The sequence below is a fragment of the Mycena indigotica genome (assembly GCF_014461135.1).
Source record: "Mycena indigotica strain 171206Taipei chromosome Unknown Mind.scaff0003, whole genome shotgun sequence".
NCBI lineage: Eukaryota > Fungi > Basidiomycota > Agaricomycetes > Agaricales > Mycenaceae > Mycena > Mycena indigotica.
This window is the reverse complement of record NW_023503002.1, coordinates 2,037,554-2,059,830: the sequence shown is the minus strand read 5'-3', so window position 1 is coordinate 2,059,830 and position 22,277 is coordinate 2,037,554. Positions and strand designations below refer to the sequence as shown.

Sequence of the window (22,277 nt, the reverse complement as noted above, 5' to 3'; positions counted from 1 at the left end):
ACAACGGAACCGACGTTGACTGGAAGCGAGTCACAGTGTGTGTCACATTTAGAGATTCGAACTGCGATGGCGTCCGCTGCGTTTGCGAATCGGAAAAAACTTGTGCTCTTCGATGTGGACGAAACCCTCACTCTTGCTCGTCAGGTCTCGTCAGACTTCGCGTTACTTCCCCATAAAATAATCGCGCATCTCACAGGCCGCATCGCAAGAAATGTTGGATACCCTAGCCGCCCTCCGGAAAAAAGCAGCCATCGGTTTCGTTAGTGGGTCTGACATGAAGAAGATTGAGGAGCAGCTCTCTGTCCGTGGCACCCAAGGTTACCAATCAATACTCGATGCATGGCCAACTGAAACTTCGACTCCAGCCATTCAAGCATTCGATTACGCGTTCTACGAAAATGGACTGGTTGCATACAAACTTGGAGAAGCTTTACCTTCAGATTCTTTCATCTTATACGTCGGCGAAGAACGGTACAAACGCCTGGTCAACTTTCTACTCCACTACATCGCCGATCTCGACCTTCCCATCAAGCGGTAGGCAAAAGATTTGCAAGACGCATTCCTTAATTAATCTCTCTCCAGCGGTACCTTCGTCGAATTCCGTAACGGGATGATCAACGTCAGTCCAATTGGTCGCAATGCAACGTGTGTACCCTCTGTTCCAGCCAACTGAATCCAACTGACAGAGATTGTAGTCTTCAAGAGCGGAAAGACTTCAACCAATTCGATCAGGTTTGGTCCCTTGTCGATTCCAGCCGCTTACTTATCGCGTCAGGCAAATGGAGTCCGAGCAGCTTTCGTGAAAGTGCTCAGAGAAAAATTCGCAGACTACGGGCTCACATTCTCCATCGGCGGTCAGATCTCCTTTGACGTGTTTCCGAACGGATGGGACAAGAGATACGCCCTTTCGCGCGTTGAAGACGAGCAGTTTGAGGAAATCCACTTTTTTGGCGATAAAACCGACCCCGTGCGACTTTTTCTTCGTCGTCATAACATATAATCTGAGGCTTTTCCAGGGAGGAAATGACCACGAGATCTTTTCCGACCCACGAACGATTGGCCATACTGTGGAGGGACCCAGTCACACGATTCGTCTGTTGAAGGAGCTTTTTCTCGACCATTAAATAGACATGGAAAGGACAGTGTAAACCAAGATGTACAACCACCAGAATTTAATCGCGCATCCTAGCTGGTATGAAGCGCCTAACAGTGACCTCTCGTATGGAGTAATACTGCAAGCAAGCAGGACTGTGTAACACTTGTTCTGGTACACGTGAATGCGCCGGAATCGTGACATAAGCTAACACGAGCGTCTAGGACAGAGAGTCAGAGCTATCGTATTTTTGCAGGCTTCCCACCTTGAAGACTTGGGTATTAACGCGATTTATAGTGCTTAGCCAGCTCCAAGAAAACGGGGCAGCGTGATGGAGGTTGGTCGTAGATGCGGCTTCATCAGCTGGGTCTTCATAGACGGGACAGACGACGACTGAGAACCTGAGTTGATTAGCTAAGGCATTTTAAGTCTTTTGAACTCACTCAGCATGATTGAAGACCGGACCACGCTTATATAACATATAGTCGACACAAAATTTGATGCCGCCTCGAACAACCCATCCAAGAGAGCGATAGTGGTGGTACACGAGATAGTTGACGATGAATGGGTTGTCGAGTTCGAGGCGAGGCGTCAGAGTGAGCGGACCTGAGAAAGGCTGCGAAAGGTATGCCATCTGGAAAGCTATCCAAATGTCTTGGATACTCAAGAGTTGATTCTGCACACATAGCGATGAGTTCAATTGAGTCATAGCTTAGCTTTGGCCTACAGCATCGGAGTCTTCTACGACGAGGCAGTCTAGATTCCATAGCAGGAAAAATGCCTCTGGCAAGGTTAGCTGTAGGTGTTCTACATCGTCTGGAAATGGTTCCTCGTCTTCTGATGGTATTTGTTGAGGCAGAGTAGATGAGTCTTGAGGAGTAGGCTTCCAAGTGGCCGCCGACGGAATGTTTGGGCCTGAGAGCGCAGGAATAACGACACGACCCTCCGATTCAAACAGTGCTTCAGCTTGGGCGGCGACTTGAGCAATAGCGCGTGCGCGATCAAGTTTGAATTGTTTGCGTTCAGCCCTTCTTTTCGCAGTTAACTCCTCCGCCGTAAGACCTGAAAGCGTAAGCAAATAGTGCAAGTAAAAATTCATATTTACGTACGGTTTTCAGCAGCAGCGCGCCGGGCATTGACTTGTCGATTAAGCCAGCTTGGCTCACTTCGAGACAGATCTCCCTTGCCGAAAAAACCTCTGCGCCAAAGTATAAGTGATTGAGCGCGGTCTGTAATCCAAACTGAGCGTGTTGCGTGATCAAAGAGGCCGTGGATTTGGGGGGTGTCGATTTTGGCCAAGTTGAGGCCCAGTAGACCAAGTACGGAGCGCACTGGAGAGGGAAGGGGATATAGGAATGTCAAGGGCAGTGGGTTAGCGTAGATCCGATTGTTGTCGCCCCTTCGGCCTGCTGCTTTGTTTGCCACTGGCCTTTTCCTCCCACTGGGTTGAAGGAGGGAAGTCATGCTTCCTCAGATTACCCGAAATCCGATCACGACAATCGCAGAGCATAAGGTGACATCATCGCAAACGTCTTTGCGTCTTGCCTCCTGCTGCTTCGCTCAATGGAGGTGTGAAACTATGCCATACCACACAGTGACCCCCCCTTTCAACACTCAATGCAGGAACTACCAATTGACTGGTCACATCCAGCTTTGCGACAACATCTGGCTCTCGTCAGGTGCGCTTGATTCCGAGTTAAGTGTCTGCTATACTCAGAGACACTAGACTCCAAATGACCACACCGTTATCTCTGCTGATCAACATTGCCTGCATTGTAATTTGTTCAACCCTCGTCAATCCATCACTGCGTATTCCCATTCAAACCAATCTCAACGTTTTAAGAGCCCTCTAATTCTTATCAGAAACAATTTCTAAACTAAACCCCACTCCGATTTCGCCGCGACCATCTGTGATTCTGGTATATGTTGCTCTGATATATCTGTCTCAAATTGGTTACTGTGCTCTTCTCGTACTCGCAAGGAAACCAGAGACCAAGGTTAGGCTTGCACAAATCGCAATGTTTCTCACCAAACTCGAGAACTAGAGCACTCTTACTAAAGGCGTCGGCCTTCCACTAGTCTTCGCCAATTGGCTTATGGCACTCTGGGCTATCGCTTGGGTATGCTAGGCACTGTGACTAGTCTATTTCGACTTATGCTTGCTTTACTAGGTGTTTGAGTGGTTTGTTGCGGCAACAGTTTTATGCGGACTGTTGCTTCTCTTTCTTCTGTATTCCAACGTCTCTCTCCTGGTCTACCATCCACCTACGTCCTCGCGCCCCTTCGACACTGCTTTAATCCATGCACCCCTTCGGTTCTTCTTCGTCTTGCAATTCGCGCTCGTTTTCCCTCTTACTCTCTTGTCAGTTGACATTAGTTCTTGTGAGAACCAAGTTGAAACCCACTTTTTTAGCATCGCACTGGGCCTCAAATATACCCCAATGTATGACGGCACGCCAATGGACCCCAATGCCTACGGATGGCCGAGTTTTGGAGTTGTTCTTGGGACTCAGCTCACCAGCTTGCTCGTTGTTGTGTTGAGGCGTGACATTGTGTGGTGTGTGGCCGCCACATGGATATGCATTAGTCTCTGGTCGCTTCGACCAAAGGCACAATCCGTCTACGTTTGTGCAGTCCAAGTCAACCGTGCTGACCCGAGCTAATAACTGCATTTGTCGCAGATCACCGCTATCATCTTCACGGTCATTCATCCACTGGCTTTGTTGTTCACAATCGCACGTTCCTACATGAATCGTCCAAGCACAGTAGAACATAAACCTGATCATGGGCCTGTCGCGCTCTCCGGAGACGACTCAGATCACCCTGCGTTGAACCCCCATCCATCGACTGAATCTCAAATTCAGGGACCACGGGAAGTGAACGTCGACGAGGTTTGGGGGGCATAATTTTACGACGAAAAATCCTTGAATTTAAAATAATACACAAATTTACATAGCGGGGTGTTGACGTGTCCTTGGAGGAGAGACTGGCCGACGAAGGAAATGAACCTAGATAGCACCCTTGATCAACACCTTGCGATATTTCTCCTCAAAGGTCTGTGCGAGTAGGGCCCCTGCAAGTTTGCAGTCAAGCGTCTTGTCGGAATCCGGGCTATTAGGGTTGGTGAAGTGCGCGGCTGAGTGGTCCTCTAGAAATTCGCGAGCTTGTTCTATGGTTTCGAAAGCAAGTTCTTGATGGATGAAACTGAGTGGTATCGTGCGGTACCTACAGGGAGGGTCATTGACCGAGATGGTCTAGAGAAAATCAAGACCGACGCTTTTACAATCACCATGACCGCCCTCGCTCTCTCGCGCGCGACGAAATGGTCCATGATATATGCGCCCATATTCGGCGAGTCAGAGTACAGCTCGAAGAGCGCGTGGTAATTTCCAATCGCCAAAGCCCGTTGGACTCGCAGCGCATGCTGGACCGCAAGATCTGATTTGAGTTTTGGTGTTAGCTGACCTACATATAGATTCAACTCTGTTCATGGTCAGTCTTTTTCTAGGGCCGACGAAACGCAGGAGCTACCTGTTCTGTTGCGTCCGTGCAAGAGCATGAGAATGCGGTAAGCAGTGAACTCCTCAACTTGGCCGGGAATTCCGAGCTCGTAAAGTGTTTTTAACGTTGCCTGACATTGATTGTACTCGACCATATCGCCCTGAAAGGGTAACTTGAAACAATGACAGCGAGCAAAAAAAGCATCCATACGCATTCTAATGATATTCGCGCGTGGATTTCATAGACCTTGACAGTGAATCCATTCTTGATGCGTTGCACCTAGCACCAGCGGAATAACTTATGGAAAAATGATCCGAAGGACGCACGCACGGTGAGATCTTGTCGAAGACTCTTGAATTGACTGCATATCCAGCTATATGGAGTCTTCTCTCGAAATCGCTTTTTGAGTTCCAGCAAGGTCTGTTCTAATATGTGGAATGGCCGGATTTGCTCGGGATTCGGTTCCTACACCGCCACGGTCAGGTCTTACCATTCAACGCTAACTCGACAGACCGATGTGAGCCTGAGGTACTCCCTGAAGATCTCTTTGGAAGTTCCGACGATTGCAGACTTCTCCCAGTCGACAGCGTTCTGCCATACGGGTTAAGTGAGTGGAACTTGGCAAGAAAACGTTCCACTAACAGTTTCTGAGTCTTCTGAGTGATCAAGTGGTAGGGAACTGCGTGAGTTGAGGTTGTTGAAGAGATGTGAAGCAGAAAGGCTCGTTCGTAGTGCGGTATGACCACCCTGTGTCTTCTCTCGTTCAATGTTGTGTTCACGCTGAAAACGTCGAGCGCGTCTATCGAGTGCAGCACGGTCATTTGGATCAAAGGTGGAGGACGTAGGGTGGGTGGTTTTTGCTGCCTTCTTCGCCTTTTTGGAACTGGGCGAGTTGTCGTGACTTGAATTGTCTCTTGAGAGGAGAGACAGGATCACATCGAGGACACGCACCCTTTGCGTTTGAGAGTCGTGCTGAGTTGTAAGCTAGGTTGAGGTTGAAGAGCTTTGAGTTGGATGCCAGCCCAGTCCGTCGACCAAAGGGTCTGAGAGGCAAATGAATCCGCGATAACCTGTCGTAGTTCAGCTTGCGCCTCCTGCCTGTTCAAATCTGTCATTTGGCCAAGGCATTTTGCGACCCATTCTCTAATATGTCCCAGTTTAGTGTGGACTATAAGTGTGAAGTGTGGGCTACTTCAGCTGTGGTGGCCACGCTTCCGACATGGTAAAAAACTGAGAAAGTCACGCGGAGTCACAGGGAGCGGTTCTGACAATAACCTGGTTTCTACAGTAACTAATACTATAGACGATCTAAAAATTAATGCTTTTTGTCTGCTGGGGGATCGTAGACTAGAATTGGTGAGCTCATGAAACGACGGAGAGGCGATATACTGACTGAGTTTCCTGTTCTTGATGGGGGTCCATTTGAAACGCTTGACGTAGAGACTAACGAGAGTCAAAACAGAGAAAAGGATAACGGCCTTGATTCCGTTCTTCTTCCTCTCGTCATGCTCTGGTTCCGCTGCCCAGTTAAGGAACGTGACCACATCCTTTGCCAATTGAGAGGTGGTTGGAGGGGTGCCTGGTGTTTGTTGAGCAACCAAGGCTAGTCTCGATAAGAACACGTACCATCTTCATATTCCACCAATCCATCGAACAAAACACGCGCCATACCAATCGCACCACCAGGGAAGAAAGGATTATAGTTCATTCCCTCGCGGACTTCAACACCAGCAGGGGCGTCGACATAGCCAGTGAGTAAAGCAAAAATGTAGTCCTATTCTAATGTGAAAAGGAAACTTGGAGGTGGCCAGGTTGGAGACTTACAGCACCACCATGACGGGCTTTGACGATTAAACTGAGGTCTGGAGGCAAAGCACCTGCGTTTCCGGCTCTAGCGGCTGCTTCATTGGGATAGGGAGGAGGCATATAATCGGCAAGCTTTCCCGGGCGCATGAACATTTCGCCTTCGTCGTTGGGACCATCTTGATATTCGACCTCCTCGGCCATAGCTTTGACTTCATCGACCGTATGAGAAACGCCAACCAGATTACGCCACGCAATGCGATCGAGAGAATGGCATGCGGCGCAAACCTCACGGTAAACTTGATAGCCTCGACGAATGCTAATTGCAACAAGTCAGTCGTCAGTGTGAACCAAGAAAGTGACATTTTACCTCGCATGGTCGAAGGTATCGAAAATGCCTTTGTGAGACCATGGGTACGCAGGCGGATGAAGACCCTCGTCGCTATCGAGGCTGGCGTGGACTTGGGGAATGAAAGGGAGCGAGCCGTAGAGGTGGGTATACCAGCCAACCGTGCCAGCAGTAAAAAGCGATACAGAGACAAGAGTCAAACGCGAATTGAGGAAAGACTTTTAAGCGTCAGAAAAAATCAAGCAACAAGCAGGAAGCCAAAGCACCTCAAACGCAGAGGACGACGAACTCGACGCATTGCGAGTCTAAAGCCCTTTGAGCGTTCACAGTCGGTTAGGATGGCTCAAACATACAAGAATGGCTCTCGGCAGCCCAGCAGTAGTTTTTTTGGGCAGAGAAGAAAGCCTCGTCGCGCCCAAGCGTCGGGCCAGCATTTTGGGAGTAGGAAAGAATCGGCAACGTCAACGCGTGATCTCGGAACACCAATCACCACTCGCCAATTTCGGGTTGGCCCAGATCAAGCAGTTCAACAAGATTATTCTCCAGTAGATCTCAGACTCAAGTTATTTGCCACCGTGGTAAGCTTGTTAAGAAGAACGCATAAAAGGTATTATATAGAGTTCAAGTCCTCTTCTCCTTGCACTCTCATCAAAGAAGACATTCACAGATTTCCTAGGGAAAGAATGAGCTCAGTCCAAGATAAATTGAGGACGACTAACTTCGGCACAGCAACAAAGACACATGCCTGCAAGACAGGCTAGACATCCTCCACTAGCACCACTTGACTGCTGGGCAGGTTGTTGTCTGCAAAGGATCAGGAGAAATCAAATCATTCAAGAGCTAGTGATATGTCGTCGCCGGCTGCACGGCCTTGGTAGCCTCAGTCAAACCGCGGTTATTGTTTAGCCCCAGGAGAAGAACGGATCGTTTGGGGACATGCAAGGCCAACTTACACGTATATCGTCTGAGGTCCGGGATTGGGTTGGTAGCCCTGTTGAGGATAGCCCGGACTACCACCATATTGTGGCTGTCCATACTGAGGTTGCCCGTAATTTCCTTGCTGGTATGCATTTGCGGGCGGTTGAGGGTAGTAGCCACCTTGAGATTCTGGTGCGCCACCTTGTTAAGGCAATGTCAGTAGATGCCAAACTAACCGTCGAAATAAGCGCCGAACGGGATTTACCTGGCGGAGGATAGTACTGTGGCTGTTGCTGTCCGCCCTGCTTGTAATAGTCATTTGCGGCCATTGTCGTGAGAGTAGATTGAGAGAAATTGCTCTGGCACGTGCTCTCATGAATACTATCAGCTTCCAACAACCAGCACGTCGGCCTTCGTGGATTTCTCCAATAACGACTCCAGATGGCGGGAGAAGACCTAGCTGGACACCAAACCCCCCGTCAGAACTATTCCAACGTGTTGAAGAAAGTGATTCCATGTCCGAATCTGAAGGAACGACTGACTCGGAGCCTCCTTCCGCACCGAGCTCAGACTCGTCCAATATATTCAAGAAATGCATGCAAATTGACATGAAAATGCTGGTAGGAGACGCGGTGGGAAATATGAGTATATCACCTACCAAACGAGACATAGTTCTCGCTGCTCGAAGGGGTGCGTGTCGATGTGTGTTGAAAAGCTCTTACTAGAACTTGGAAAAAAGGTTTGTTCATCATCGACCTCTCCTCTCCCTTGAGTGTTCCCCGATTCTTGCCTCAAGGTGGAACATGGGATGTTGCAGACGTTCAATGGAATCCGCATGTCAGTCGAGCAGAGTATATTGTCAGCACCAGTTCAGAGAAGCTGTAGGTGGACCTTTTTTTTTCTCGACGAATCAATTAATTCTCACCATGAAATAGCCTTATTTGGAACCTGCTCGTCAACTCTGGACCAACTTCCAACATCGAACACATACTCCGGGGTCACTATCGAGCTATAACCGATATCAATTGGCATCCTCAAACCTCAGAGCGCGATTTGGTGGTCAGTACTGGGGTTGACTCCTGGCTGTGGGCCTGGGATCTCCGTGCCGCGAGACACGGACGAGCTGTGTTTGGGTTTAGCGCATTTAACGGTAGCCTTGATCTTCATTTGGTGGAACTCTTCTTCTGACAGCCCACAGCGGGAGGGACTCAAGTCAAATGGAATCGTCAAGACCCACATATGCTTGCCTCTAGTCACGGAGGTGAAGTGCTCATATGGGACCGCAGGGTATGTTGCACACCCAACTATGGACTGCTTCAACCACCCATTATTCTTAGAAAGGCTCTCTTCCAGTGACTCGCTTGCATGCACATCGGTCAAAAATCTATGGTATCGATTGGAGTAGGACCAGTCGCGATGAACTCGTCACTTGTGCCCTGGATGGTACCATCAAGGTAAGAGACTGCCTAGAACACGTCTGTCGTTCACTTCTTTTATTCTAGTTGTGGGATCTTGCAGCATGCCAGGACTCTAACACTAGTTGTTCTTGTGTTCGTCTCTCCCATTGCGTACTCTTCTTCTCATCGCTCAGACTACTTTCAGGATCCAGACTGTGATTCTGGCTCCACCCCAAAACCAGTGCAGACTATTCGCACTGCTCATCCAGTTTGGCGAGCCCGTCACTTGCCTTTTGGACGAGGTGTTTTGAGTCTGCCGCAACGCGGAGGCACAACTCTCGGAATGTATGCCCTGGGTCAGTTCATCTAAAATATGGTGGCATGATCTGATTCACTTGCAGGAGCAGATCACCTCTCTAGTGGACCACAACCAGTGCTCTCACACAGTCGTGCTGGCAGCTGGATTGGCGATCAGCCCGTTGAAGTATTTGAAGGACATACAGATGTTGTCAAAGAGTTTGTTTGGCGACGCGATACCAGTATGTTGTTGTATTTCTTCGCTGCTATTCGCTGACAGTCAAGACGGAACGACGTTTCAGCTCATCACCTGGTCTAAAGACCGAACACTAAAGTTTTGGCCTGTAGATGAAGAGATGATGCAGGTAGGCTCTCGCAGCGACTTTTTTGTTAGCATTGACTGTGGCTTAGAAAGTCGGCCACATACGCTCAGATACCGAGGAGCCCTCAATCGTTGCTGAGCAGGACCATAAAGCGTCTTTCTCCTTTAGGAACCCACCAATTCCAGAGGCTAGTGAAGACTCCGTATCGAGTGTCAGTGGGGGCGCTGTTGCATCTATGGCTTTACTTTCTGCGCCGATCGGTGCTCGGATGATCCTTGCTGGGGTTCGCGCTGGCGCCGCAGTGGTACAACTCCCCGATTCTGTCGATGCCAGGCGACACCCGCGCCCACCACCAGAACTTGTCCCAAGTACAGCTGCCGGATCAATACGGATGTCACGTGGAACAGCAGCTGGAAAAAGAACAGGAATCGTCGATCCCGTTGCTTGGATATCTGGCGTTAAAGAAGTGGTGGGAAGTGTTACCGGTGAACGAAGTAGCTCTAGGGGGCGCCGCCGGCGGCAGCAGTGGAGGTTTAAGTGAGATCGAACGCGGAGACAGTTTGGCTGTTGGAAGGAAACGAAGTGACAGTCGAGGTGCCCGAGGAGACGAAGGACAAAGCCTCCAGGACGAGTAAGTTATACCGGCCGCCTATTCAACGCATCGCTCAGCGCATTAGGTTAACATCGGTGATCAACAAACTAGTTTCTGCCAAAATCAAGTTGGAGAAGGTAAGATACTCGTGTTAACGATGAATTAGCGCCTGACGGTCCTCAAGCACGATCTAACAAAAAAGCGGACGTGCACTCTTGGGCTACACGGTCCTTGGGGCGAGTCATCCTCGGTTTTTATCAGGGTCACGTTCACGTTTCCAAGAGACTATCCTCATGGGCTTCACCCTCGAGGAACTCCAACTGTGGAGCTTGAACGAAACCCACTCATTTCTCTCAAAAACCGTGCATTCATTCTGCGCCGCCTACGTAACATCCGTGAACAACAGAGGCCTTGTCTCGAGTCGTGTCTTCGTTTTCTCAGTGAGGGCGAGATGGGTGCATTGTACACCATGGAATCTTCATCGGACGAAGAGGGCAAACAGACGAGCAAGTCACGAAACGTCACCGTCTCTCTGATGCGGAGTCACAAGAACCTGACTGAACCACGGACTTCGCAAGGAACCTTCGGACCAAATGGTATGTCTGCTTGTAACTTGTGGTGAATGTCTTTTATCTTCCTATTTCAGGCGAGCTTGTCTGTTTCTTTAGGACGCCTCCAAGGATTGTGCAACACATTTTACGTGATCCGTTAATCACTGTCTCTTCTTCGCCAGCGCCAACGACTTCAGACTTGTTGCCAGGTCACGATAGCTTAGAAGCTAGCTCAGACCAAGCTCAGACGCGACAATCCCGCTCACCGGCCCTTATTGCCGATGCCGTGCGACGGTTGACATTGGCGGCCACTGACCGTATCGCAAAGCCACTCGACCCTCGACAACCTCCACAAGGAGATCATATTCTTAGAATCATGACAAACCTGCTCACATTTTCTCATGATCCCCCCCGCCATCGCGAGTCGGAAACTTCGCGACAGAGGGGTGAAGATGCATTCCTCAATGGGCGCCTACCAAACCCGCCACCCCTGCGACGAAGTACTGTTTTCATCACGGGTACCTCTCATATCTCTGGTGCTGATCGCAAGGTCGCTTCCGAGTACATTTTCCAAGACAAGACACTCGCAATCCTTTGTCAGCGCAATGCAGAGGTTGCCAGAGTTCATGGCCGAAGTGACCATGAACGAATATTCAAAATCCTCCAAGCCTTGTTCCCTGCATTTGGAGTGTATCCGGGTGTGACTGGAGCCAACGACCTCGTCATCAAAATGATTCACCGACTGTAAGTCCTTGTGGCTCTATTTGGAACAGTTTGTTTCATTGCTTTAGGCACGAGGAGCTATGTGATTTGAAAGATCTGCAAATGCTCGCTATGCTTTCAGTTGTTGTCCTTCAAGGCTGCAAGCAAGTTGTCCCACCTATTCAATCTCCACCACTCCATGGTACACCAACGCCAAGGAATGGTCCTGTTGATTATTTCAATCTTACACGTTCAACATCTGTGGGCGGTCCACCGAGCCCCAGTTCTCCTTCCTGGTCTCGACCTCCTCAGCCAGCGTTATCTACCTCAGGCTCTTCCCGTGGATCTTGGTCTAGTCTTTTCAATGCTGGGACTATGCGTCAGTTCGTGTCCGGGGTACAAGATTCTTTCATGACCCCCTCCGAATTGCCTTCTTCCAAGGACTCATCAAGAAGGCATCACTGGCGCGACGCCCATAGCGGCCTTGTGTCACCGTCTACCGTCTCTCGATCGTGGAACGAGACAACATCCCCAGGAATAAAACAGATGGCCGTCTCATTTTCATCAGCAGGGCACAAAAGGGTGCCGTTCGTATCCCCCTCCTCCCCATGCTATTCACGAGTCTCGGGTGGTGGTTTACGATGTTCCTATGCGAGACGACGACAAGTATTGTTTTCATCGTGTGTTCAACCGATATTGACGACCTTCACAGAACTCTGGCCTTCCCGGACCAAAAGCTGACAGAATTTGTGAACCACATCCATCTATACGCCGACGTTCTTTTCTGCTGGAAGCTGCATTCTAAACGCCTAGAGTTGCTCAAGTCGATTGAGTTGACTGTTCCAGCGGTGGACAGCCAACACGACATAGGTATGTCTCGAATTCGCTGCATGATAGCTATTCAACCAGCGCTTGAAGGAATTATACGCTGTTGTTCAGTATGCAATGAGGCGCTGGCGGCTGACAAGAATATATGCCCCAGTTGTTTCAGAACCTCCAGCATGCCACACTGCACCATTTGTCGACTTCCAGTCAAAGGTACGCTTCCATCCAGTCATCTGTTCTTTAAGTAATTTCAGTGCTGCAGGACTGTCTCGAAGTTGCATGCGTTGCTTTCACGTCTCGCATGTCTCGTGTTGGCGACAACGTAGCGTTCCTATCTGTGGCTCTGGGTGTGGTTGTCTCTGTGAAACGGCTTTGCCAACACTGCCATCAAATCTCATCTAATCAATACGGTCACATGATTTAACCACCTTCCTCGTTCCATGGTTCAGCTCGGCATGCGTAAAGCTGGAGGCTGCACATGCTCCAAGCTGGTCCATTTTTTCTATCTTCTCTACATTAAGCTTGGGATCAAGCTCCGACTGCCTTAGTCAAAGCACCAAGTGTCGAACAGGTCAATGGCGCTTGGGATGACAACAGTTATCTGTGTGTGGGTGCGTAGAGCAGCAGAACTGGAAATCATCAATGGATAGCCTCATCAAACACGCGCAGTGAGTCAAGGCCATCCCAAGCGCCTTTCCATAAAAAGGGCGTGGCCTCGTCCATGCCACCCACCCACACCCACCTACCGCCATGACCAGTCACACCAACAACATGCAGCAAATAACCATGGCTTTTGGCGCTGGCGTTCTCCACCCTCAATTGTCCTTAACTGGGATCAATTTTATTGTCTCCCAGACCAACAACTCCATCAACATCAACGTTAGGTATCCTCCATCTCCCTTTGCTTAGCGTACATGCTGGCTCACAGACACTTTCCAGTAGCGGAGGCCATACTACCTCGAGCACACCAGCCACCGCTTTGACGGTTAATGTGACGTAAGTCGTGTTTATTGCTGTAGCCATTGTTTGGACCAAGCGTTTCCTCAGTGCTTCTACCACATCGGTCACACACCACCTCCCCAGTCTACCTCCTCCACCGCCCTACACCATGAATAATGTCGTGCCGCCAACCAACGTTGTTGCTGTTGCCCAGCTTCCGACTCCACCTCCAACTCCACCGCAGGCCATTACTCCAATCGTAGCTGCCACGCCAAATGCAGTGCCCATCATCCATCGCACTACCCGTCCACAACCAAGACGCCCATCTCAACAGCCGCCATTTAACCGAGTTCGACGCCCATCGGTGGCACACAAGTCACCGCTGGCCATACTCGTAACTTTACTCTCCAAGAGGAAATGGTCTGAATATGACGACGAGGATTCAGACGATGACGAGCACGAGGACGGAGGAATTAACCAAGAATGGCGACCTTTGAAGCGAACGAGGGCTTAGCTTGTTGGATCAGTGGCTGTGCGGAGATACTAGATCGGATAAAGTGAAATGCTGTTCTGTTTGCGTTGACTCCTGTCGTACTGCCTTTTGTCTCATACTTAAACACGACGTGAATTCTGGTTCTCCAACTCATCATGTCCCAGCCCCCACCATTTCCAGTTCGTTAGCAAATAAGCTAACCTTGGTCTTTGAGCTGACTCGTACCATAGCCCAACGCGCAATACGGCGGCTATGTCTGTCTTTTTTTCCACTTGTCTAATTCGTTTCTGAATCCTCTCAGCCTCCTCCTCCCGGCCAACCATATGTAAGTTGCGCCACTCCTGGCAGTTGATTTCACCCGATTGAGTATATTTTAGCCTCCACCAGCTGGGCAGCCTGGAGCTTATGTGAGTCTCGTTGTTGTCTTGTTATCCTAACTCGTCACTGACGCGTCTCGTCAGCCGCCACCTAGCGGTTATCAGCCTCAATATGTCCCTCAATTCCCTCAGTCGCCAAATCCTCCTCCCAACAGTGGCTATTATCAGGCACCAGCTTTCGCTCCTTCCCAACAATACTATCAAGCTGGTCCCTACCAAGCCGCGCCGCAACAACCTTATCAAGCCCCAGCTTATGCTCCTCCGCCACAACAGCAACCTTACCAAAGCAGTCCTTACCCGCCACCGTCGGGCCCGCCACCGTCAGGCCTACCACCAAATGCTGCCCAGAATACTACAATGCCACCAGTCAGCCCTTACGCGCCACCCGTAGACTTGGAACCTCCAACCATCTACTACCGTGACACAATCATCCACAACCCACGCTTCTCTGGAGGCTTGAATGTCGTCGGCTACACTAAAGACCAAATCAAATACGACATCGACCAGATTGTGAAAGCTGGCGGCGATGAGAAGAAACGTGAACACAGTCACCTTGCACTCTCTTTTCTTCAACTCATCTCGCTTCTAGTCGTCGATATTCTCACCGGACTTGGACCGCTCAAGATGGAAGTGCTTGTCCATGAATTCCCTCAACACAATGACAAAGGCGAGACGTTGTACCGGCGCGTCGAAAGAAAAACTACTGGCAATGTCGAGTGCGTCTCTTTCATCCAGTGTCAGCCTTCTGCTTACATATCTCTGTTAGGAAAGCCCTTCTAGGTCTCATTCAGGGGCCGCTCAAATACGACGCGGATCTTGTTAAAGACGCCATCAGAGGATTTGGGTAACTCCATCTGTTTCCCTCCATTCCTCATTCTGACCTTTCTGGAGAACCAACGAGTCGCTCTTGAACGAAGCCATCCTCGACCATAGCCCTGCAGATATTGCGACACTCGACTATATATACCTCCAGAAATATAAGAAGCACCTGTCGAAGGAGGTTGCTGACGATCTGAGTGGAAACGTGCTCAAATGTGGGCCTTCATTCTTGTGGTTAGACTGAAAGCTCACTTTCCAATGTTCAGTGTTCAAATTTGTGACTGATCCTTCGCGCGAAAAGCTTCCAGCAGCCAATGCAACAGCTGAACAGCGCCAAAAGCTGCTGGAGGAAGATGTCGAGGCTCTTTATAAGGCGGGAACCGGACGCGTTGGAACCAACGAAGACAAATTCTACCGTATCCTCACCTGTCGAACGCAAGATCACCTTGTCGCGGTTTGCACTCATTACAAAGCCAAACACAGAAAGTCACTCTCGACTGTGATCGCCAGCGAATTTGGCACTAGCAACCACGACGCGAAAGCTCTGTTATTCATCGTCCAGGGTGCCGAAGTTAGCGAGAAGCCTCATCTTGCTGCTGTCTCACCTTTGGCAATCCGAGATGCTATTCTACTGGAAGAAACCATGAAAGGGTTTGGGACAAACAACTCATTGCTGATCACACGGTTCAGTCGTTTTCTTCTCAAGTCGAGAACCTTATCTTATAAGAGACTAGTGTTTTACGCGCTCATTGGTCTCGCCCTCGAATGGAAGCTACGAAACAGGGGTATCAACGGCGAGTGCTTCCAGCATCCTTTTTGGGCTGCAACTTACTGTTTGCAGAGTATATGACAAGCAACTCACAAGACGCGTTAAAGGGGAGACGAGCGGTGTGTTTGAACACTTGCTGCTTCGCTTGATTGGAGAGGGTCACTACAGCTGAACTCAGTAATACATGGCATCAAAGCTGAACTTGTGTAAATTGTAGAAGTACTTCCAACAAATCTTGATTTGTCAATCTCCGGTATATCGCCGCTTCCGAGACGCCTGTCACAACGGAGGTCACTTATATCGGACCGTTGCTCCACACACACAACCACGTTGAATCCGCACCCCACATTCTTTCTCTTGCTTGCTTGCTCTATTTCCAAATGAACACATCTCAAATGGAGCGCGTTGATTCGCTCTGGTTCAACGATGGAAACATCATCATTGAAGCCCATGGAGTCCTTTTCCGCGTCTACCGAGGTCTCTTGGAAGCACGATCTCCCGTTTTTGCGGACTTGCTTGCATTTCCTCAGCCTGATGACTCTGAAACTATCGACGGATGCCAAGTAATGCACTTGGAGGACTCTGCTGCCGACATGCTTTACTTTCTCAAGGCACTTTTCGATTACGAGTGCGTCGTGCCCAAGTTTCTCTTCGGAAACGACTGATTTTTCGCTCCCTTTAGATTCTTTGCACCTTATCCAGCAAAGACTGACTTCGACTCAATTCATGGTATACTGAGGCTGGGCACGAAATATCGTGTCGAGCCACTTCGTCGACGCGCTCTCCAACACCTAGCGTCGGCCCATCCTACATCGCTTGCTGCCTGGGACAGTCTTTGTTCTATCCCTTCTAACTCCACTTCGTCCTTCGCGCCACCGGCCTATGCTGGACCTTCGTTTGACTTTTCAAATCTTGAGTTGCCTATCATCACTCTTGCTCGAGCGGCCCATGCGAATTGGATTCTGCCGACTGCATTTTTCAGAGCCTTGGCAACGTTGTCTAGCGCAGACATTCTGGACGGTATCGATTATACTAGTGTGCATGTTGAGCTTGAACGAGCCGACAAGGTGGGCTTGGATGGCCATTATGCGTAGTAAGGCTAACTCTACCTTAGGTACTCTTACTCGAAGCAGGTTCTACCTGTCTCGGTGAGCCTATAGCAGACATACTGGGCTTCCTCTGGAGTCCGACTGTAATACCTGGCTGTGAGAACGCAAATTCTGGCGGACCAGCGTCGAATGGGATTACCAACGCTTGCACCTCAAGCCGGCTTATGATGCGTGTGGCAGCCGAACGATGGCGGTCTGAAGCTCTTGCGTTGTTGCCGATATGTGTGTCTATTGCAACCCCAAAGGGATTCGCAACGGTGGGTGACGAAAATGGTGATGCCGAGCTCTCCGATGGGATGAAGAGCGAAACACTCCATACGGAAGGCAGCAGAGTTGGTCAATCAGACGAAGATCAGGAAGGTCGGGCTATCTGGAGTGAAGAGGTATGCCAGTTGCCCACAAGATGCTTGATAGAGCCTGATCTCTGCTTACCAGGATTTTTCGCGCCTCTCAGTTTGTGGCCCCTGTCTTGCGCATATGAAGACAGACTGGGCCGCTCGGCGAGCTCGATTTTGGGAACGCTTGCCAAGCTTGTTCGGACTGGAAACTTGGGAAGAGTTGGAGCGCCAAAGATTTGAACAAGCTGGATGGTAGTGGGAAGTGGAGAGTTGACTCTTTGGACTGGCCCCCCTCCGATTGCACGCAAAGGCGGTTTCCCTTTTGCGATGCTGACTCGCGCCGCGAATAGACGGCCTCGCTGGAGACGCTGGCGGGTACTTGACCGGTGGAGAATCATTATTATCCTACAGTTTCTGTTGAACAAACACTAGTATTAGGGGTGAACGAATGCTATGCAAATGCTTATAAAAATGTTCAGAGTCCAGAACGAAATGGCGTCGTTGACTTGTCATCGCATTTGGGCACCTTGACGAAGGAATGCCTGCGTGAGTCGTGTTTGAGCTGCTCGATGGTGTTCAATGGAGGCAGATCAGGGCGAGTGTAAGCAAAACGGACGAGGTGTGATATAATCATCGTAGGGGACAACGTCAAAGGTTGTAGTTTGGGCTTGAGCGAGTGTGGAGGCTTGTTCAGCCAAGCCCGACGCATCAGGTCTGATATTGGAGGTGAGAATGAAAGCTTAGGGTATGACAAGACTCCGAACATAACAGGGACTCGCCTGCTGATCTTGAGTAGTTGCACGCCGAGTTGGTATCGCCCCTGCCAACGAATGCTGACGTCTGGAAACACAAAGTACAGACCACGGTTTCCGTTGTGGTCTTCGAGTTGTTGCAAAGATGACACTAAATTACCATATAAGATAGGTAGGGGAGCACCCAATCTAAGGCCGAGTGACCCCATGTCGAGCAGGGTTGTCCCGTTATCGGCATAGAGCGACAAGTGGGCTATGAGAAACGGAATTTCTTCGTCGCTGCTCACGGGGTTACCGGAGCCAGGACATGCAGAAAAACAAACACACGGGGTGATCGAGTTTCCACCAGAATCACAGACAGTTAATTGAACGACAAGTGGAGGAGACAGTGGGAGGCGGGACAGGGCTGCAGTGCGGAATTCTGCTGTCCTGACTGGGTTTTGAACAACATTAAGTTGATATGATCTACTGTCAGGACATTAACCCTTCAGTTCGAAGCCACGACGGGGGTATACCGAGGACGAGTTTCTCCCAACAACGAAGCGATCTGCAAGCGGGAAGCATTTGAGCGGGAGGGGCGATGAGTTTTGCGTTCTAAAGTCGAATTTTGGCTGGCCGATGAAGATGTGTCACTTGAGGATGTCGCTTGACTTGTCGACAAGGATTTTCCGGTGCGAGATCTGAGCTTGTAACGATCACTGCTTGAATATTTTAAACGAATGTGAGTTTTTCGCGTCCTCGTTGTGGATTTCGTAATTGAATTCGTGAACTGATGGGTCAACGTCCTACCAAAAGAACAATAGCGAGGCCTACTTACCTTATAAGCTGCATTTCGAGGCATCCGATAACCGCACCTGGGTTTCCCCACTCTGCGTAGCATGTGTCGAATAGCCGCCCACTCTAAGGGGACTACTGGGAGCCGACTTTGGTAGCTCGGTATCATTTATAGTGTTGAGCTCGATGCGGTTCTGGAAGACCTGCCACTGCCTCGATACGTGAACATTCAGCCGCCAAATTCACGGCGAAGATGTGTTAACATCATACCGGCCAAAGGCGAGTTTGAAATAGCTTGCTGTCTGAATGAGGCGCGAGAAGATGGAGAGCGAGGGTGAAGATAATGCTCGATTACACGATGATTATAAGTTCTTTTTCACATAACTCCAGATTCCTGCCGTAGCTGACATGAATGTCGCAGCAGCAAGAGCAGATTTAACACCAGCTGCCAAAAAAAGAGGATTAAAATATCAATTCATTAATTAAAACGAGTCCGAACCTGTTGATTTGTACAAGGCACCAGTAATGCCCCCAGCACCCATGCTCCCAAAAATGTCATGCTTTCCGCGAGCGGCATCAATGGAGGAGTTAACGCCGTTGTAGATCAGGGCTACAGGCACTTGTCAGCGGTAAAGCCAAGCTAAGAAGAGGAAACGGACCGAGGACACCAGCCGAGTTTCCGATAAAAGTCCCCCTCCTTGTCACAGAATTTAGAATGCTGTTGATTCGTAGTCGAGAATTGGACACAGCAAGCGTCCTGGTAGCTCCTTCACGAACCCCCCACGCGCCGCCAAGTGCCAGCCCTTGAAGTAAAAGAAATGAGCATGTGACAGAGGAGAACAATAAAGAGTTGACGAAAGAGGAGCAACGACCGATAAGGTGAGAGTGAATAAGCGAGAGCGGGAGCACGCAATGGTTCAAAAAGAGTAAGTTCAAAGAGATCTGACTTACCGCCGAGATACATCGTCCCAGTCCCATAACACAAATCATCACTCCAACCGCGCGATGGAAGCGCCGAGTTTGCACCAGGAATTTCGTTGGTTTTGTCATCTTCTAGGATTAAATAGTCCAATTTGTCGCCCAAGTCAGCTAATGGGTGTAACTTGGTCGGGTCGTAAGCTCCGATTAGAAGTTCAGCAGCAGTAGCAACATGAGCTCCCTCAGGTTGATTTACAGACGAGGACGAAGACGTATGAAGGTGGTCAGCTGCGTTTGAAGAAGACGGCGCTGGCTTGTTGTCTTGAGCCATGGTGGAAATTTTGAGCTGGGGTCACGGGTGACGACGTCACACGCACGGTCATGTTCCGTTCTCTCCGAGCTGGGATTCGAACTTGTCAAACTCTTTCTCGAGTCCGACCAACCACTAGTCAAGGTTCTGCTATACGTGCAGCACGCTTTGCAACAGGACTAACCGCCCATTCTACTATTTCTGACCCTGCTGAATCTGAGGCTCTACGTTGCATCGAAGAGGGTACGACCAAATTAGAAGAAGGAGATGTTGTCGCAGCCAAGGAGTTATACCGTCGCAGCTCGCAAATACATAAAAACCCAAGCTCTTTTTTTAATTTGGGCGTAACCCATTTCCATCTAAGTGGGGGTCTTCTGGCTCGCTCTCTGTCTTTTGCTGATTGTAGCAGAGGAATTTGACGAGGCCATTGCTGCCTGGAAACTATCGCTCGATCTGCAGCCCGATAGTGCGGACACCCACACAAGTAAGTTTACCGCCCTATTCATTAATTATTATTAACCAATTTGCGAAGACTTAGCCTCAGCCTATCTTATGTCGACTGTGGTGAGGACAGATCTGGCGCTTAAACATCTTGAGTAAGAGTCCCACCATCTTCAGCCACAAAACTTACCCGGTCATTGTCAGAACTGCCGCCTCCTTGTGCCCGGATGACGCCGAAATCGCATTCAACCTCGCCGTTGTTCTGGAAGCAAGTCAGTTGTTTCCTATTGTTTCCTATATTTACCTCACTATTGTTATCTCTTATTCCTTTAGCTGGAAATCTTGAAGAAGCCTTGAAGCAGTATCAACACAGTCAGAAGAGAGGTATCGAGGTATTCCAACATCAATTAACCCATCAACTTGTCTGATGATCTATCCAGCGAGCTGCTCTTCATATCCGCAATGTCAGCGCAAAGCTATTGGGTCAAAAAATCAAGGAAGCTGAAGACACAGAGAAATCATCGAAGCCCTGATTTTTTTTTCTCCCTGTGGCTATTGGATTAGCCTCTTTATTGTTACCCCCAACTTTGCGATCGAACAATGCCATTGGTCTTTGGATACCACGCTTGTCTACGAGCGACGAAGGCAACCTCCATCGCGGGCGGACCATTCACCGAATTACCTTCGCCGTCGGTTGCATTTTTTTTCGGTTGTCTGTTTTTTGGACCTATCAAAATGGAAGCACTCGCAACTGTCAGTTATAGTCAAGGAGAGGTACGACGAGAAGCACTCCTCATGTTCAGTTTCTGTTCCGTTTCGGTCACTCAACTCGACGCTGGGAAGAGGATCGAGAGCAAGAACAAATCACAACACCGTTTTTACCCGAGACTTCATATGAATATGTACATTGGAAGGTTGACCACCGCCAAACCTCAGGTCCCAATCATTGTGCCGATGCTGCCATTCGTCGGCGATTCAAGTTGACGGCGATTCCAACCAGGATTACTGTGATAGTTATAGCCACTAGCAGCCTCTCTCGAAAAATGGCCTCGAGGGTGATAAGTTGAGCCTCGTGTACTGACTGGGCGATGAACATTTGGACCCACAGGTGGAACAACAGTAGGTGCATCTCGAATGCGAGTAAGAGTGCTGGCAACATATTCTCGTGAATATGTCGTTGCTTGCTCGCTAGGGGTCAAGGAAAGTATACGGTGGTACCCTTCCTCGGGTGACGGCGCGCGGTATTGCGAAGCAAATCTTTCTAGGATGTCCAAAGCATCAACGGGGTCGGGGATCGTTGGATGGTCGAAGCCTAGTACGTATGTGGGGTCAGCGAACATGAATTCAGCGATAAGAAAATGGTCACGTGTGCGTAATCGCATCGCACAAATCTACGGTGACCGAGATAAGCAAACTATTAGTAAGCAAAGGATCGACGGACGTCTTTGGGTGTATCAAAGACCTTTTTTGGAGTTTAGTGGATAAGCAGTAAGCCTTAGGAACTACGAACCAAGACCCATACTTGTGTTGCTGGAAACTCGGCAGCAATCCGTATCCAATGGGCTCGTTGTGTGTGGTCGAAATTTGTGCGGTCAATGATGACAGAACAGCCGCTCTTCAGAGACCTTCTTGCGAGTAATTCAACCTGACGTCTGTCTCCGAGGTCATCTTGATTACAACGAACAAAGCTCGGAAAATGTTGGGTGACTGCTTGCGCGAACGTGCTCTGGTCTTCGGTTCAGTGGGGTAGAGCATACCTCAACAACTGATATACCTTGCCGGACCCAATCAGGCCCACGAGAATCAGGACAATGGGTTGGTCGACGGAAAAGTCATCTGCAGACATGGTTGAATGGAAACAAGACTTAGGATGACTCCGCCAGATAT

At 49.5% G+C, this 22,277-nt stretch overlaps 11 protein-coding genes across 11 annotated transcripts; 6 read left to right on the top strand and 5 right to left on the bottom strand.

The window, feature by feature from the left end:
• Positions 1-54: 54 nt before the first annotated feature.
• MIND_00334500 (Phosphomannomutase) lies at positions 55-1,124 on the top strand (the record flags this gene model as incomplete). The annotated part of the gene is made up of 6 exons (XM_037360199.1): positions 55-144; positions 197-534; positions 583-645; positions 696-732; positions 776-967; positions 1,017-1,124. The coding sequence occupies exons 1-6, from the start codon at positions 67-69 to the stop codon at positions 1,122-1,124; spliced, it is 816 nt and encodes a 271-aa protein (XP_037223084.1). The 5' UTR covers positions 55-66.
• Positions 1,125-1,172: 48 nt separating this feature from the next.
• Positions 1,173-2,557, bottom strand: MIND_00334400 (tRNA-splicing endonuclease subunit Sen2; the record flags this gene model as incomplete). The annotated part of the gene is made up of 5 exons (XM_037360198.1): positions 1,173-1,313; positions 1,359-1,494; positions 1,537-1,769; positions 1,821-2,155; positions 2,203-2,557. The coding sequence occupies 5 exons, from the start codon at positions 2,555-2,557 to the stop codon at positions 1,173-1,175; spliced, it is 1,200 nt and encodes a 399-aa protein (XP_037223083.1).
• A 99-nt stretch (positions 2,558-2,656) lies between these two features.
• MIND_00334300 (uncharacterized protein) lies at positions 2,657-3,999 on the top strand (the record flags this gene model as incomplete). Its single annotated transcript, XM_037360197.1, has 8 exons — positions 2,657-2,662; positions 2,717-2,772; positions 2,820-2,902; positions 2,957-3,090; positions 3,139-3,213; positions 3,265-3,455; positions 3,507-3,717; positions 3,775-3,999. The coding sequence occupies 8 exons, from the start codon at positions 2,657-2,659 to the stop codon at positions 3,997-3,999; spliced, it is 981 nt and encodes a 326-aa protein (XP_037223082.1).
• Positions 4,000-4,101: 102 nt separating this feature from the next.
• Positions 4,102-5,815, bottom strand: MIND_00334200 (PCI domain-containing protein; the record flags this gene model as incomplete). Its single annotated transcript, XM_037360196.1, has 9 exons — positions 4,102-4,318; positions 4,369-4,576; positions 4,625-4,754; positions 4,805-4,873; positions 4,925-5,059; positions 5,108-5,185; positions 5,237-5,495; positions 5,546-5,737; positions 5,787-5,815. 9 exons carry the CDS (start codon positions 5,813-5,815, stop codon positions 4,102-4,104), a joined length of 1,317 nt encoding a protein of 438 aa, XP_037223081.1.
• Positions 5,816-5,909: 94 nt separating this feature from the next.
• Positions 5,910-7,180, bottom strand: MIND_00334100 (Cytochrome c domain-containing protein; the record flags this gene model as incomplete). Its single annotated transcript, XM_037360195.1, has 7 exons — positions 5,910-5,941; positions 5,988-6,173; positions 6,221-6,368; positions 6,419-6,716; positions 6,768-6,964; positions 7,013-7,051; positions 7,100-7,180. The coding sequence occupies 7 exons, from the start codon at positions 7,178-7,180 to the stop codon at positions 5,910-5,912; spliced, it is 981 nt and encodes a 326-aa protein (XP_037223080.1).
• A 214-nt stretch (positions 7,181-7,394) lies between these two features.
• Positions 7,395-7,993, bottom strand: MIND_00334000 (uncharacterized protein; the record flags this gene model as incomplete). The annotated part of the gene is made up of 4 exons (XM_037360194.1): positions 7,395-7,418; positions 7,466-7,550; positions 7,700-7,865; positions 7,930-7,993. 4 exons carry the CDS (start codon positions 7,991-7,993, stop codon positions 7,395-7,397), a joined length of 339 nt encoding a protein of 112 aa, XP_037223079.1.
• A 45-nt stretch (positions 7,994-8,038) lies between these two features.
• Positions 8,039-12,599, top strand: MIND_00333900 (WD-REPEATS-REGION domain-containing protein; the record flags this gene model as incomplete). The annotated part of the gene is made up of 16 exons (XM_037360193.1): positions 8,039-8,354; positions 8,404-8,545; positions 8,600-8,814; positions 8,863-8,951; positions 9,002-9,118; positions 9,167-9,214; positions 9,267-9,417; positions 9,463-9,577; positions 9,639-9,723; positions 9,770-10,049; positions 10,102-10,312; positions 10,359-10,410; positions 10,458-10,869; positions 10,920-11,568; positions 11,616-12,206; positions 12,239-12,599. The coding sequence occupies 16 exons, from the start codon at positions 8,039-8,041 to the stop codon at positions 12,597-12,599; spliced, it is 3,834 nt and encodes a 1,277-aa protein (XP_037223078.1).
• Positions 12,600-13,938: 1,339 nt separating this feature from the next.
• MIND_00333800 (Annexin A4) lies at positions 13,939-15,920 on the top strand (the record flags this gene model as incomplete). The annotated part of the gene is made up of 11 exons (XM_037360192.1): positions 13,939-13,962; positions 14,014-14,037; positions 14,085-14,108; positions 14,161-14,190; positions 14,245-14,698; positions 14,750-14,876; positions 14,927-15,004; positions 15,052-15,194; positions 15,246-15,663; positions 15,714-15,773; positions 15,821-15,920. 11 exons carry the CDS (start codon positions 13,939-13,941, stop codon positions 15,918-15,920), a joined length of 1,482 nt encoding a protein of 493 aa, XP_037223077.1.
• A 208-nt stretch (positions 15,921-16,128) lies between these two features.
• On the top strand, positions 16,129-17,451 carry MIND_00333700 (uncharacterized protein; the record flags this gene model as incomplete). The annotated part of the gene is made up of 4 exons (XM_037360191.1): positions 16,129-16,376; positions 16,431-16,815; positions 16,863-17,240; positions 17,293-17,451. The coding sequence occupies 4 exons, from the start codon at positions 16,129-16,131 to the stop codon at positions 17,449-17,451; spliced, it is 1,170 nt and encodes a 389-aa protein (XP_037223076.1).
• Positions 17,452-20,020: 2,569 nt separating this feature from the next.
• MIND_00333500 (TPR-like protein) lies at positions 20,021-20,923 on the top strand (the record flags this gene model as incomplete). Its single annotated transcript, XM_037360190.1, has 6 exons — positions 20,021-20,312; positions 20,359-20,433; positions 20,482-20,545; positions 20,595-20,662; positions 20,724-20,782; positions 20,831-20,923. The coding sequence occupies 6 exons, from the start codon at positions 20,021-20,023 to the stop codon at positions 20,921-20,923; spliced, it is 651 nt and encodes a 216-aa protein (XP_037223075.1).
• Positions 20,924-21,322: 399 nt separating this feature from the next.
• MIND_00333400 (uncharacterized protein) lies at positions 21,323-22,248 on the bottom strand (the record flags this gene model as incomplete). The annotated part of the gene is made up of 4 exons (XM_037360189.1): positions 22,165-22,248; positions 21,901-22,116; positions 21,832-21,852; positions 21,323-21,781 (listed from the first exon to the last, which is right to left on the bottom strand). The coding sequence occupies exons 1-4, from the start codon at positions 22,234-22,236 to the stop codon at positions 21,323-21,325; spliced, it is 768 nt and encodes a 255-aa protein (XP_037223074.1). The 5' UTR covers positions 22,237-22,248.
• Positions 22,249-22,277: the final 29 nt, after the last annotated feature.